The 14,327-nt window shown below is 40.4% G+C and overlaps 1 protein-coding gene across 2 annotated transcripts in view; it reads left to right on the forward strand.

Annotated features, from left to right (window-relative positions):
- The window catches only part of MSRB3 (methionine sulfoxide reductase B3), an 87,023-nt gene that overhangs the window by 43,680 nt on the left and 29,016 nt on the right, over positions 1-14,327 (forward strand). For both annotated transcript variants that reach the window (XM_087764057.1, XM_087764056.1), the window contains one exon: positions 2,850-2,878. In XM_087764057.1, coding sequence (XP_087620183.1) covers positions 2,850-2,878 — 29 coding nt within the window. The remainder of the gene's footprint in view (positions 1-2,849; positions 2,879-14,327) is intronic.

Below are 14,327 nucleotides of genomic sequence, written 5' to 3' on the forward strand. Positions count from 1 at the left end.
TTTGGTAGGGCGCTTAGGTTGGATATCAGAGTATGTACAATGATAACAATATACAGAGAAGTTTTTCCTTCTAGTTAATGTAGTTTTTAAAGTATGAAGGAGTCAGAGTGAATATTTTTGTGTGTAGCAAAACATCCCTTTGGAACGTACTGTCAGCATTTAATTTTATCCTATTGGCCATTTTTAGTTGTATATTTTTAACAGCTATGTGCAACTAGTTTTTGATGCCTGTCTAGCATGCTGTCAAGAAAAAAGATGTAAATACTGGAAGATCTAGGGGAAAAGTGCTGGTTCCATTGAAATTGCTGGAAGCTTTGTCATTCCTTCAGGGAGCCAAGATGACTCTGTGCTCTTGCAGAGTGCTTCTCTCACATCTGCTAGTTGTTGCTTATTTGCAATGCCAAAGACGCTTCATTATTTTCCTCCCTTTTTTCTGTGCCTTTCAAAGATCTCTAACAATTTCTGTAATACTGTGTCCTAAATTTTGCATTGTTCTCCCAAGGTGACATCGTGACCGTAATGTAGGTGACCCTCCACCTCTCAACGGCTCCTCGCACTACCTCCCATGTTGTGTTTTCTTTCATAGCTATTCTGCTGTTGCCAGACAAAGTTCTATTCACTTGTTGCCCTGTATCAGTTTCCTGATTTGCTGTCCAGTAACTTATGACTGTTTGGAGCTTTGGTACTCATTACAGTGCCCAGTGCCCCTTGTGACCCTCCTCCCCACGTACTCTCTGCCATCTTGGCCCCTGGGCCAGTTTGTTGATGCTGCAAGTCGCAGTGCGTATGTCCGTGCCAAGCCATGCAGGCTGAGAACCAGGGTCTGTCTTTGACCAACTAATACCACGTGTCTAGAACTCAGGCAGCGACAAGCTGATTATGCAGATAAACAGCCACTGAGGGTAAGATTCGTACATTGTCCCTGACTATGTAGGTAGTGAGGTGTTGCTGATACAGTGATGAGCAAGAGAAAACAGTCTAGGCAGCTGTACTGCAGCTTGAGGAGAATATTGTAAATAAAATACTGAGTAAGTGGCTTTACCTGGAACTCGGTGGAATTCCCCCCCAGTTACCAGCATGCACCTTTCGCAGAGTGGGGACTTCATCCTGCTGGGCCTAAATACCAACTGAAATACACTGCCAAACAGGAGCGTGGGCTGGTGCCCCGGGAAGTTACTGGTGGTGGTGTTCGTGAAGGCACGTCAGCAACATGCTTTCTTTGTTCAGTGCTTTTGGTGATACTTTATAGATACCAATTAGGAAGATAAGTTATGTTTTTTTCCCTTCCATCTTTTCACCGTCTGAGAGTTACATTTAAGACATAAAAGATTGTGAGCACTGGGGGAAGGTGGAGAATGAGCAGGAAGGGAGAAGGGAGTTGTTTCCTTTCTGATGGCTTTAACTGTAACTAATAGTGTGAACATGTTCATTTTTTTTATCATGATTGATTTGATATTCATTTGCTGTAGCATAGATCTTTGGTACGGGATCACAATGCCAATTATATAAAATATACAGAGTACATGTAAAATACAGCTATAGGTACCTGCATGTACAAGCTTGTAAAATAAAAGAAGAAAATAAATCTGCGATTAGTTCTTGAGCTTCAATCATTTATTTTTGAAAAAAGAAGGACTGTAACTTCCCAAAATACATCCCCTCCCTGATGCAACGTAAAAGGATCCAACATTGTACTTCCTCCTTAGAATTTCTGGGGAAATGCATTTTGCTGCCAACGTAACATCCTTTAACAGGTCTCCTGCTGGTCAGACCTTGCGTCCTGCTGTGACAGCCATGACCATGTATACAACTGATTGTTAGCGGGCAATATCAATCTGATTGGAACATGCCTGTTAATTGGTTTGAGAGCTCGATATAGACAATGCTGTCTTATAGCAGATTGTGTAGATAGGCCTAGTCATAGGGTTAATTCTGCTTGACAGCACATCAGCAGCATCTTGAGAGTAATTACCCAACTTAAGTTTTCCCACAGTTGAACTGAGATCTTCAAAGGCTTCTACATTTACAAGTATTATTAACCTATATCTGAAACATGATGTTCCCACAAGGGCTAATTTTTTCTTCCTTTTATTAAATATACAGGTTATAGGGTTCATTTGCTAAGTGCTAAGCCCTTAGAAGAAAACGCTACTTGTTAGAGAGAGAAAAATCTGCAGTGCACGACCAAAGCTAATGGTGCATAATGCACACATCATTGTCTTTTTGCAAAGACTTTAAAACAAGTTAAAATTTAGGTCTGGCTCCCTTCCTCTTTCCCTCTCTCCCACCCCCTGCTTTCCACTTTTAAGAAAATCAAACCACTTATTCCTATGTGCAGAGTGAGTAAATTGAAGACACACACAAACAAAACCCTCCTAGGATGTTGTACAATTAAGTACAGATCATTGGATACAATACATATGACATTAATGAAATGGTATCTGCTTCAAAAATAGATTGGAAACATTCATGAATAAATTAAATCCTCTTAATGACTTTTCAAAAATGAAAATGAATGAAAACAATACTTGTTTCATAGGAACAACTGTGTTCCAGGATTCACAGCATATAATTTAATCCTGTTTTAAATTTATATTCTATTTTCTGCATTCATTTTGTGATTTGTCTTTTAAAATATCGTCTTTGAAACTCTACATTGTCAAAAACCCAAAACATTAAAGATAATAGTTATTATTTGGGTTCAAATGCCCTTGAATGCATTAAGTATTAACGTGCAGAGGTAGACAGTCTTGTTAAAGACGATATTTGCTGGGGGATCAGTCTGACAAATGGCTTTTATGGCATAAAGCAGCTCTTGTAACTTACAATCTTTTTATTTTCTTTTGCAGGTCAGAAACAAAGTTTGACTCCAATTCAGGTATGTTTAGATTTACAGTGTTTTGCTGAATGTACACTATTCAGGTTAATCTCAGAAGAGTAGTTTATCAGTTCAAGTTCAGTTTAGTTTTAAACAAACTGGGGTAGGTCAGTCTTAAAAAGGATCTTCATTTCTCACCCTCTGAAAACAGCATTATTACTGTGAAACGTTTGCTTTCATTCCTTTCATGAGTTCCTGTCTCTTTACATTTTCCCAAAAGATGATCAGGAAGATGTATCTTGCAACAGGCTTTAATTGATCCAGAAAAATTATAGTACAAATAAATGATAATGCAGACTAAAGCAAATGGAGGATTGAAGTGAAGTTTGAGAATGATCACTGCTTTAAAAGAGAATGTTTTTCTTCCTGGTGGACAAAGACATTTCATGGGAATTTGAAGTCAGTGCAGCCTATCTGTCAGGAAACAGATGATTTGTCATCAAATTTTCGTGACAGATGCATGTACACAACGCATGCCAGACCAGTCTGTAGAGCTCGCTTTAGGAGGTTTACCAAAAGGCAGTCTCTCTCAAGTTGTCTTTTTAAAGAATTTTAATGTGTTGTAAGGATTGGGAGGGAAGTGAAGGTCAGTCTAACAGGTTAATGTGTATCTAACAAGACAAAAAACACAGGACAGCAAACGGGAACAGTTGGGGAAAAAACAGAGATCCTAATACCAGACTGTTATTTATTCAGTTAACTATTCCTGGGTGTTTCTTAAAGTTAAACAATAGTAAATTAAGAATGGGCTGTTGCCCTGGAACTGGCTGAAATGTCCGTTGCCTGAAAAGGTCATTCAAAATACATTTTTTTGTTAAGATGAAAACAGCTACTTTAAACAGAAAACCTAATACTATTATGGCAATTTAGTATTTAGGCCAATGTTGTCTTCTATATGGTTTGCTTAATGTGATGATTGTAATTGCCTATAATGATAGAACTTTTACAATATATATTAATCAGAGTATTTATGAAATAGCATGTTTCCTTTTATCCCAGTTACAGCATGATTTGGGTTTGAAATGTGAGATATTACGTTGCTTTTTCTTTCCACATTAGATTTTATCTTTGGAACTGTATAGGAGTGAAATCTACAGCAGGAAGCATTTATATAGCCAATTCCTAAATCTTGTATACTTGAGTCATCTTGCTTCTATTATGATTTTAGTCTGTGAGTTTGAGGTTACTTGCTTTAAATACTGCTTGAATGAACTCTATGCTAAGATCGCTTCTTGGATCTTGACAAACCAGTTTTACATGGGGGGATAGCTTCACACATTGTTTGCCATCAGCCCCCTTCTTTTAATAAAGTCATCAAAACTAATGTGTGGAGCAGAACGTCAAATGTCTCACTTTTCTGTTGAGGGGAAAATGCTCTCTGCAGAACTTTGGTTTGCTCGGCAGGGTAAGCTACAAACAGTTTTCTGACTTTTTCTTTTGAAGAAGCTCTCCTGTTACGTGCACTGTTCTGTGTGCCCTCTCCTTGCAGCGAAGGCAGGGGTATGGTCTTTCCTAGGGAGGAAGTATCGACAGAGTATCGATAAAAAGTTTGGCACCATTGCAGCTAGGGCATATGCCTGCTCAGTAGATGCCACCAGGCCTCAGTGAGATCGGACTCTATAGGTTGAGCGTGAGTTCCTGAATGTCTCCTCCTCATCTGTGTGGGCTCCATAGGCTTGCTTTCCTTGAGCTTGGGTCTGTGTCCGGGGCACAGGTTGTCTCTTATTTTTCACACAGGGGTGCTGGAAATCCTGGTTGCCCAAACAAGGACAAGGGTTGCTCTCCCTGCCCTGCTCTTCTGAAAGCACTCCTTACATGTTATTCTTACAAGGTCAGAGCTCTGGCCTTGTGAACGCCTGATGCAGTTTTGTCTCCCCAAGAGCACGGAGCACACAGAGGTTGTAAAAGGATTCGGAAGTAAAGAGCGTTTATAGGAGACCACGCAAACAAAGCATAAATGTAAATGAGCAGTAAAAGACCCAAGATCTTCTCTGCCTCTACTTTTTTTGCTGCATCTAAATATTCTCTGGATGTGCACCAGAATCCTCTGCAGCAGGTGATTAATATTCTTTTGCTGAGGGTCAACATCGGCAGGTACCATGAATGTCAACAGGAATTTTTAGCCTTGTGCTGTGCTGCTTCCCACTTCAGAGTGCTTTGTGTACCATCAGGGACACAGTATAGGAAGGTCTGGGGCTGAGGAATTTCTTAGATTTATTCCTTCTTTTTCTGCAGAGTCTCACTTTCCTCTTCTGCTTGTGATCCCTTTCCCCAAAACCCTGGGGAAGTCTTTGATTGGAATAGTTTCAGGCTTTCCTGTCATGGGACCCTGGTCTCCCTCCAAGGTGTTGAAGGCTCCTCACCTAGTGATCCATAGTGGATCGCCAGGGTGCGTGGCTGGCAAGGCCACGCTGGGCTCCTGGTCTCGTTTTATGCTTTGCCCCCAATGTTATATGTGAAACTGAGAATTACTGAGGGTTAACGCCTTGGTCTTATCAGTGCTGCCTCTTTCAGCGTCTCGTCCAAAGACAGATGTTAAAAGATAGTAGAAAAAACAGATTAAGCACACAATAAAAATGGTATTTTAAGAAAAAAGAAATCACAGAAAGTCCATAACCTCAAAGTGCATTTCACAGCCAGAACCACCAAGGCTGAAAAAAATCTTTCTCTTTGTGAAACGTACAGCAGCCTTCCCTTTACAGGGATGGTGCTCAGTTCTTCCACCCAGAAGCTCTTCTAGATCGTCAGATAGTGAAAGCACTTAGACTTCATCTTTTGTTCCCAATAAGCAAGAGCAGAGGAGAAGTGGAGATACTGAGATCAAGTCAACATGTATCACCCAAATAAAACATCGCTGGTTTTGTTTCTCCAGCAAATAGCTTGCCATCCAAAACCAGCGAATAAGCCCAGGCCTCCTGCTGCCTCTGAGTGAACAGGAGGGTGTAGGCAGGGAGTGGAAGGATGTGGTGGTGATGGCAGAGAGGCATCCTCGTAAAAAAGTATTTCTCTGCTGTGGGGGGGTGCAGTGCCCTCTGTAGCACCATGTTCTGTGTAACGCGGGCCTTTGAAGTGTGTAAATGTAGCGTTGGTTTTAAAAGGGCTGCTGCCATTTGAACCCACTGACTATATTTATGCAACCTTGAGATCCTTGGAGACACCTTAAGGTATTTTCATATCCCTCATTTTGTTTTGAATTCCCCAGACTGTGATTCCTGAGTAAACCAATGATCCCACAAACTGGAACAAACATGCTTTGTTCTCATTTATCTTACGTTATTCAAAACAGTTCAAGTGTTGAATGTGAGAATGAGGTAATTTTATTCTAGAATGAATATTTTCTTCCAGGGAGCTGTTCTACAACCTGTCACGTGCTCTGAATTAACCCTAATGTTAATTCCAGTTAACTTGCAAGTCTAGATGTGCCCTTGTTAAGCATTTATCAATGCTTATTGTACTTGTCTTTCCTAGAAATATTTGTGAAGCATTGAAGAATTAGAAGAAGTGTTTCTGAAGCAAGTACAAAGTCTGGAATACAGCTTTAAACGTGCCCAGTAGGCTCACTGTAAATGTAATCCTGGAAATGTTGTTCAACACTGAAATATTAGGCAAACATTGTCAAAAGAAGATTAATTTGAACTTAAGCATTAACTTAAAAGAAGGCTGTAAAATTCCTATAGTGATGATCAGGATTTATCATATAAATAGCTATAACATCTGTAGGGGACACACATTCTTCATATCATGACTAACAGTTCCATCTGAGAAACTTCTTTTTCTCTGCTGATTCTTTATAAGTCTATAGCTGGCAGAATTTCTGTCTGAGAGACCACGGGGTTAGCTTCATGCTGTTAGAAGATCTTATGAAATGAAACAATTTTGCTTTCCTGTCATAATATGATGAATTTCACTGGTACTGAAAATAGATTTTTCCTAAAAAAGTACTTGAAAGCAAAAAAGGTTGTAGGAAAAATATTTTTTTTCTCAAAATCTGTTAGGGAACAAAGTAAACCACAAAAACCACAGCTGAAACAATTTTGTTCTGATTATTAGTATTTTGGTAGTGTCTAAAATGCTTGTTGTGCTACATGCTCAGTTAGCAAATTTTAGAATTTAAGAATATAAGAATTATATTGGAATAATCAGTTAATGAAAGATTTTTTTTTTTTAATTTAGAGAAAAATAGGTCTTCATGATGCTGTTCCATAAAAGGAAGAATTTGTAGGTCTCAAAAGGTGTCACTGAGCACTGTTAATCCCACTTTAGTAATAGAAAAATAAGCATAGAAAATGCAAACAACTGTCTCAGCGTGCCCACTGGTCACCAGGGGATGGTAATGGTGAATTTCCTACTGCCTACCGGGAGGGCTGGAGTTTTCTTGAGGCATCTCCTGTAATATTTGGTGTATCCTGCATGTCACTGTGGAGGTGAGCCATGTGATATTCAAGTGATAGTATTGGTAGTGAAATCGTGAAGGGGAAGAAATTTGAGTTTTGTTCTGTGTTAGAAAGAAAGGACAAATCCCCGGACAATACGCTTGGCCTCCAGTGGAGTTTCTTTTATATTTATGTCACTCAGACGGTGGAATGGAGGAAGTCAGAGAGCGCAGGGTGCAATAAAGTGACAGTTCTGGAAGCACCGTGCTGTAGAAATGTATCTGTGCACTGGCAGGAGAGAGAGGAGTGCCCAAGGGCACACACTGCCTTCGGCTGTGTTCTTCGTCGTTCGTTGTGCCAGCTTCCCACTTCTCTCACAGAGAGAGATGCATCTCCAAACCCCGTTCTTCTGCCCCCCTGCTTCTATACAGACAGAATGAAATGTAGAGATTACCTATGTGATTTTGTATCACTGCTTGTGTCAATACTTTGGAAACATTCCAATTAGTATCAGGAATTAAACTATAATAGCTGCCCGTGCAGATCGATGCTGTCCTCAGGGACAGCTACACATGAGCTTTTGTTGGATCCCTGCCGCCCCAGCAGTCAAATAGAAAGCAAGTCAAGGAGCCCCCAACAGTTTCCTTCACCTGCCTTGTCTGGACTCACAGTGTCAGCTAGTGCCTCCACAGGTTGTTCATCCTCTCTGCACATGGCTTTTTCCACCAGAATGAGTGTATCCCCATGTCTTCAGCACTGCATAATGCTGCCACCCCTCTAGCCCCATCAAAGTTCCCATCCTTTCCTTTCTCACCTCTTGTATTTACTGGTATCATTCCCTTAAATGTGGCCCCTATGATGTACTAACTTGCTAGGCTACATGATTCAGCACAGGAGCTAGAGAACAGTCGAAGAAAATTATAAGGTTGGGGGTGATCAGAAGTTTTCCTCTCATAAATTCCTCTTGGCTACACTTCCAGATGTTCCGCAATAGACCATCCAAACCCTCGCTATCAGCCCTGATTTCCCCTAGCCTGTCATCAGTCCCACTGTATGAAAGTCATCAGTACAACTACTAAGAGTACAAGGAACTCTTCTCCCAAGTAAGAAAGAACTGAAAACCAAAAGGCATCTTGAAAGTGAGCATCTCTTACTGACCTTGCTGCTAGGGAAACCCAAAAGAAACTTAACTTGCCTGAAACCTTAGGTCCCTGAAGCAGCAGGGTACTTAGTAATATCATCCATCCATCGATTGGATCATAGATCTAAATACAGATTAACAAACCAATTCCTAAATTTTATTGATGTCAGCTTCTTCATCCAGGTTGTGATAGAGTGGTTCTTAGTTTCTTCGTAGCAAGTCTAAGTAGTTTCAGGAACAGGGAGGAGAAGAGACATTTGGTGTTCATAACAAAATCATATTGACAACTTCATCAGTCACACCACAACCAGAGTACTTGATGTAAAACCAGAAAAAGATTACTTGCAGAGTCTGTAACAGGAAAAAGTGGCAAAATCAACCGAGATACCGAAGAACTGGGATGCTCCACAGCTTTTTGTGTGAGGCAAATGACCTCTCCACAGTCTCTTTCAACTACGAGGAATTATTGCCTTCTCTCTGGCCACCACCAGTGCATGGATTCTTGAAAGGGTGCTTGAGCTGGCACAGAGAGATGGTGGGAGACAGCAACTACATAGACAGAACAGCAGCTCAGATTATCTTACTTGTCGTTACTTGTGAGTGCTATTTAGTTCTTGGCATTAACAACTCTACAAACAGATCATTAGGGATGCAGTGGCTGGAGAGCATGGTCCGTTATATTTGTTCGGCAGCAAGATGAGCGTTTAGATTCAGATGGAAGCTGAATCATCTGTTGAATGTTTTCAGGGCCATACTGCAATGTGACTTGGAGCACAGATGTCTGGGACATCTCACTGGTACATCCCAGTGAACTATGTGCTTGTCACAGCGCTGACCTGCAGTAACTCATCATCGCCCTGCTCTTATATCTCTTGTAAAGGATGGCAAAAGTTGGTCAAATTATTTTGACATATAGAACAACGTTTTAATTTGTGGAGGGCTAATGAAAAATGTTGCAAGCATGCAGGCAAGCTTGCTCATCTAGGATTTTTAAAGAAGGCAGTCAGCTGCTGGAGGACTCCAAATGTATAACTTTCCAAATTCTAATTCTGTCTTTGCAGTTGCAGATGTCTTTTCCTCCCACTTTCTCTGTTCATCTTATTTGTCTCTGAGTTGGGCTATTCCGTGCTATCATTGGCATGATTCTTCTCAGTTGTCAAAGTATTTTAATCGGAAGCCTGTTCACTTCCATACGCTAGATCTGTGAATCTACCAACGGAGGCCAGCAGCCTTGATGGGATTCACAACAGCCTTAAATCTTTCTGTGTGAGTAATTCGTGTAATTTCTATTTTGCGGGGGTTTTTGGATAATATAATCCTCCCTCCAAAAAATCCTGTTTGTGTTCTCATTAATAGGGCAGCTACTTAAAGATGCTCTGCCCTTGTGAGCTAGCAGATGTGCTCACTGTGCTGCTCCTGCACGAAGCACTGCCTGTCGGCATGTGCGGAGAACTGTGCGTTAAAGGGCCTTGCTCTTGGAGCTAGAAATATAATATCAACAAATACAATGTTCTATTTTTGTCTTACATCTACTTTAATAATCATTGCTGCTTCTTTCTTGCCTTGCTCTGAGGGTCTTGCTGAGAAGGATCTTGCAATGTGTTTAAATTGGTACTGTAGTGAAACTATTTACATTTAGGTTTTCCATTTTATTATCATTAATGTAAGCAAATTCATCAGATGTATTTAGGAGAAATTTTTACCCTTCTTTCTAAGTACTAAAGACAATCTTTTCTATTTTGTATTTCATTTTAAATAGCTAAACAAGGCTGTCCTTAAGAAACAATTTGGCAAAAGTAGTCTGAGAAGGCATGAATAATATATAAATCATTATTTTATTGCATGGAGTTGGAAACTGTGGTGCTCAGTTAAATTATAAACTGTAAAGGAGATTGGCTGAGGATTTTTTTATTCGTCATAAGTATAGCTGCTTCAGATAGGTTTGGTCTGTTGAGGACTTACTGTTAGTCAGCAAATTGCTCTTTGAAGTTAGCAACATTCAGCAGCATAACATCTTTACTGTTCTGGAGGGCTGGATTTCTTAAATACAAAAACGTTGTGATTCTTGCTTAGACCTGTTAATCATTGTGCAGTTTTTTACTGAGGAAGGCTACCTAATTACTTTTCAAGAGCTATTTGCATTGCAGTCTTATTCAGTGGACAAAGTAGAAGATTTTTGGTAATACTCTTGAATTACCCTATCCCTACAAACTTCATAAAGAGTTTTTCTGTTCCTTTTAAATGAAAATTCATTCAGTCAAATTAACCCTATTACAGAGCAACTGTGATAATTAACTTTGCCATAGTCCCATTTAATTAGCCAAAAATGGAGTATGTGCAAGAGAAGCCACAAGAATGGACAAGCAGGGAGGTTTCTGGTCACAGCTGTGGCTCATTGAGATGGTTATATAGCTCAAATGTGACTTACCCACACCATGTACAGCTCAAGTCAGTTGTATTGTTTCATTGCTTTATTAGTACTCTATTCATTTAAACCATGAAGTGGGGGGAAAAAAATGCCTGTCTGCTTTGTAATTTGGAAGCCAAACTATAATTCATTTGTAAGTGGAGCGTTACGGCATTCTGCATCATGTACATACTTCTGCAGAAGTTTTGAAGAATGGCAACACTGGATACTGTTAAGCTCGCTGCATGGTGCCAGGAAACAAGAATTCTGTAGGATACAAGAATACTTCACATCTTTACTATCTTCTGGTGCAGAAGCTACCAGCATCCATCTGGATGTATATGGGTAGCTGAGATGTGCAGGTTTGGACATAATCTGGAGGGCTGCTTCATATTTTTAATGTTGTATGGGCATCTGCTGATTCTGTACCCTGTTCCAGCGTGTGTGACAGCTCTGTGACCTTGGGCAAAGTACTTTTTCCCTATGCCTTTTTCCTCCTGCCCATTGTCTGTCTGGTTTGTTTACATTGCAAAGCTTTTCAGGGAAAGAGCTGTCTCTTGCTATTAAGCATGTCCAAGACCTAGTGCAGCGGAAACACTTTCTCAGTTGAGATCACCTCTTAGGTGCATCATAAATCAAATCATGGGTGGCCTTTACAAAGTGTCTCCTTTTAGGCTGAGTGAATGAAGTTGTGTTAGAAAGAGTCTCTGGAAAGCAATATAAAAGGCAGCATGGTAAATGTATTCAAGTGAATTGAAGTTTTTTACTCTGCCTACACAGTCACCTGTACCACAAAATTTGCGTCAAGGGGACCTCAGTTCTGTGCAGAAGAAATACAATTCATGCAAATGGTCTTCCCAGGACCAGAATCCCTCACCTAATTGAACTGCATGATTTCTGCAGCAGAATGCATGACTGCGGCTATAGATAAAGGCCTGAATTTGTTTGTTAAAGTCTAGTATGTAATAACAGTGGAGTTTAAATGACATGTAAATATGAGCTGAGGGCTTAGGCATATAGGACAGAAAATACTGTCAGAATATAAAACTTCCAAAAGCTCTTTAAGAATAATATTCCTGTCGGTGATATGGGTCTAAGACAGCAGGTTTTTACCTGTTTATCATAGGATCATTCACCCATGCATTAATTTCTGAAAAAAAAAACACCTTGTATTTGCAAATGTGAATGACACTTAACATAGTGGGGCCTGGAGGACATTAAATGTCCTGGTCAATGGCAGTTCATGAAATCGGTTTGAATCTTGAAAGATTCTGAGCAGTCTGACCTCTTCTGCAGGCCATGAGAGTTGAAGATGCTACACACTTGTCATGGATTGGTTCTATGGCATTTTCCATTGTTGTAGAAATAATACCAATTTTGAAGGAAAGAGGTGGAATCAGAAAGAGGGCCCTGTGAATACTGAAGAGATCCTAATAAGATGTTTGTTAATATATACTGTATTTGGTACAATGATGTGATGCATTCTCAAGACAAATTGGTTTTCCCTCTTTAAAACGTAGTCTCTTTTTAAGCTGTATCTCCCTCCCAATCTGCCTGAATTTACTCTGAAAACTCCTTGCTTATTCTAGAAGTCCATGTTGAGTCTCCACTGCAGGTCTCCACTCCACCCTTCAGGAAGGTTTAAAAAAAAGATCTTAAGTACTCCCATTCCCTTCTCATTCATTCCGACTCACCTGAGAATTCCTCTTGCTCTCTTTTCCCATAGCTAACAAAAATTATCATCTTTTATTTGCCTGGAGGCCGAGTGGCTGAGGAGGTTGGGCTGGGGCCCTTCCTTGATTTAGGCGGTGACTAAGGCTGTGCTGGGAAATCAAATGTGGACTCAGTAGTTCCTAGACCCTTCTTTGGGTGGACCACTGCATCGATTGTCCTATGAAAAGGCGTCCCTTGTTCCTCATAGCACTTTTTGTTCCACCTCTTCGAAAACAGACCAGGTCAGAGGAGGAGAAAGCAGAGTGCAAGGTGGCAAGATTAGTGGCCCCTGTGAGATACTAAAATCCAGTTCCTACTTGGCTTCTCATGGAGGAGGGAAGTTCTTCTGTTCATGGTATGCCCTACTGAATCAGAGGAAGATGATGAAAAATGTGGCTTCTCAGCTGGGGAGTGTTCCCACTTTTTCATCCAGAGAGTTTAGCAGCTGCTTCATGTTGGCTTTCCAGTTTCACAGTAAAACCAAATCAAACCAAATTTAACCCAACTCCCTCTTCTTGGCCGAGGGAGAAGAATTGCTTAGGATGCTTTCCTTCAGCTGCCCTGGCTCTCCCTTCCCGCTCTGGGAGGAATCCACAGCTTCAATAAGGACAGCAACAAATTAAGCCAGCAATAGCATCATTTCAGTTGTGACCGTCTGGAGGTGCTTGTCACTGCTGTGACCTGAATTGAGGCCAGAGGAGATCTACGGCTGCGTAAAACCTTTGGGACAAGCACCACACTGCCAGCCTCATCAGCCTCGGGGACAGATGAGAGGGCAAGACCATGGCATCCAGGGAGTGCCCCCCCTCAGCCCCCACACACTATGTGTCAGATGGCTCCTTTGATTTCAACAGCTTATCTGTGGGACAGTCCGCAGTCAAACAGCAGGCAAAGAGGACTACTGAGGTGGTTTTTGCCTGTGTGCCTTGATGAATTTAACAGGACAGGATGGTTATGGTCAACGTGTCCACTCTTTTTCTCATTATTTTCTCACTACCACAAACTACATTTTCCTGTTTTGGTTTTAGGCAATGTCTCATTAAGCACAGTACCTTTGTGGCTGAGTCCATGTTGTCCAAAATGGCACATCTTCTGTTTTGATTAGCATGGTTTATGGGGTCATGAATTTGAACAAGACAGAGGTGAAAGCTGTTTTTGTTTCTTCCCTTCAAAGAGAAAAAAACCCTTAACATCTTTTCTATACAAGATGATGAGAATGATATCATACAGTATTAGTTGAAACTGGAAGAAATCTGTTATTTGAAAAAAAATTATCTGTTTCATGTCACTAGACTGTACAAACTAGCCAAGTGATAATTATTAATGACAGAAGATTCAATAAAGATTAAAATATTTTATGGGTTTTTTTAATTGATATAGTGCTGTAAATTTATGACCAGTAAGAAACCACATGAAAAATCTGTTGGCTTTTACTATTTCACAATTTAGCCTCTTATCAAAACTGATTTCAGGCTTTGTAGTACTAAAAGTAAAGGGAAAAATGCAAGCTGCTTTTAATCAAACTGGAATGTTCAGTGATCACCATCAAAATCTTTACAGTGTTGATCTGAGTATGAAGCAAAGAACATTAATTTGTCTTTTGTTGACTTAATTTAGTGGCAATCACAGCCTTTAAGATGTAATGGTAGACAAGTTTGTGTCATACCACTGCAACTGCCACTGTACACGTGAACACCCATGTGCTTAGGATTAAGTCCTAAGTCAAAACACCAATGAGGTCTAATGCTGCCAGTTTAAGTCAGACACAATTTGCGCTGAGTTTTATGTGAGTAAGGACAGTACGATCAGGTCTTA

Source organism: Nipponia nippon, unplaced genomic scaffold (assembly GCF_047370975.1).
Source record: "Nipponia nippon isolate SJK-2023a ecotype South Korea unplaced genomic scaffold, ASM4737097v1 scaffold_3, whole genome shotgun sequence".
In the NCBI taxonomy this organism is placed as follows: Eukaryota; Metazoa; Chordata; class Aves; order Pelecaniformes; family Threskiornithidae; genus Nipponia; species Nipponia nippon.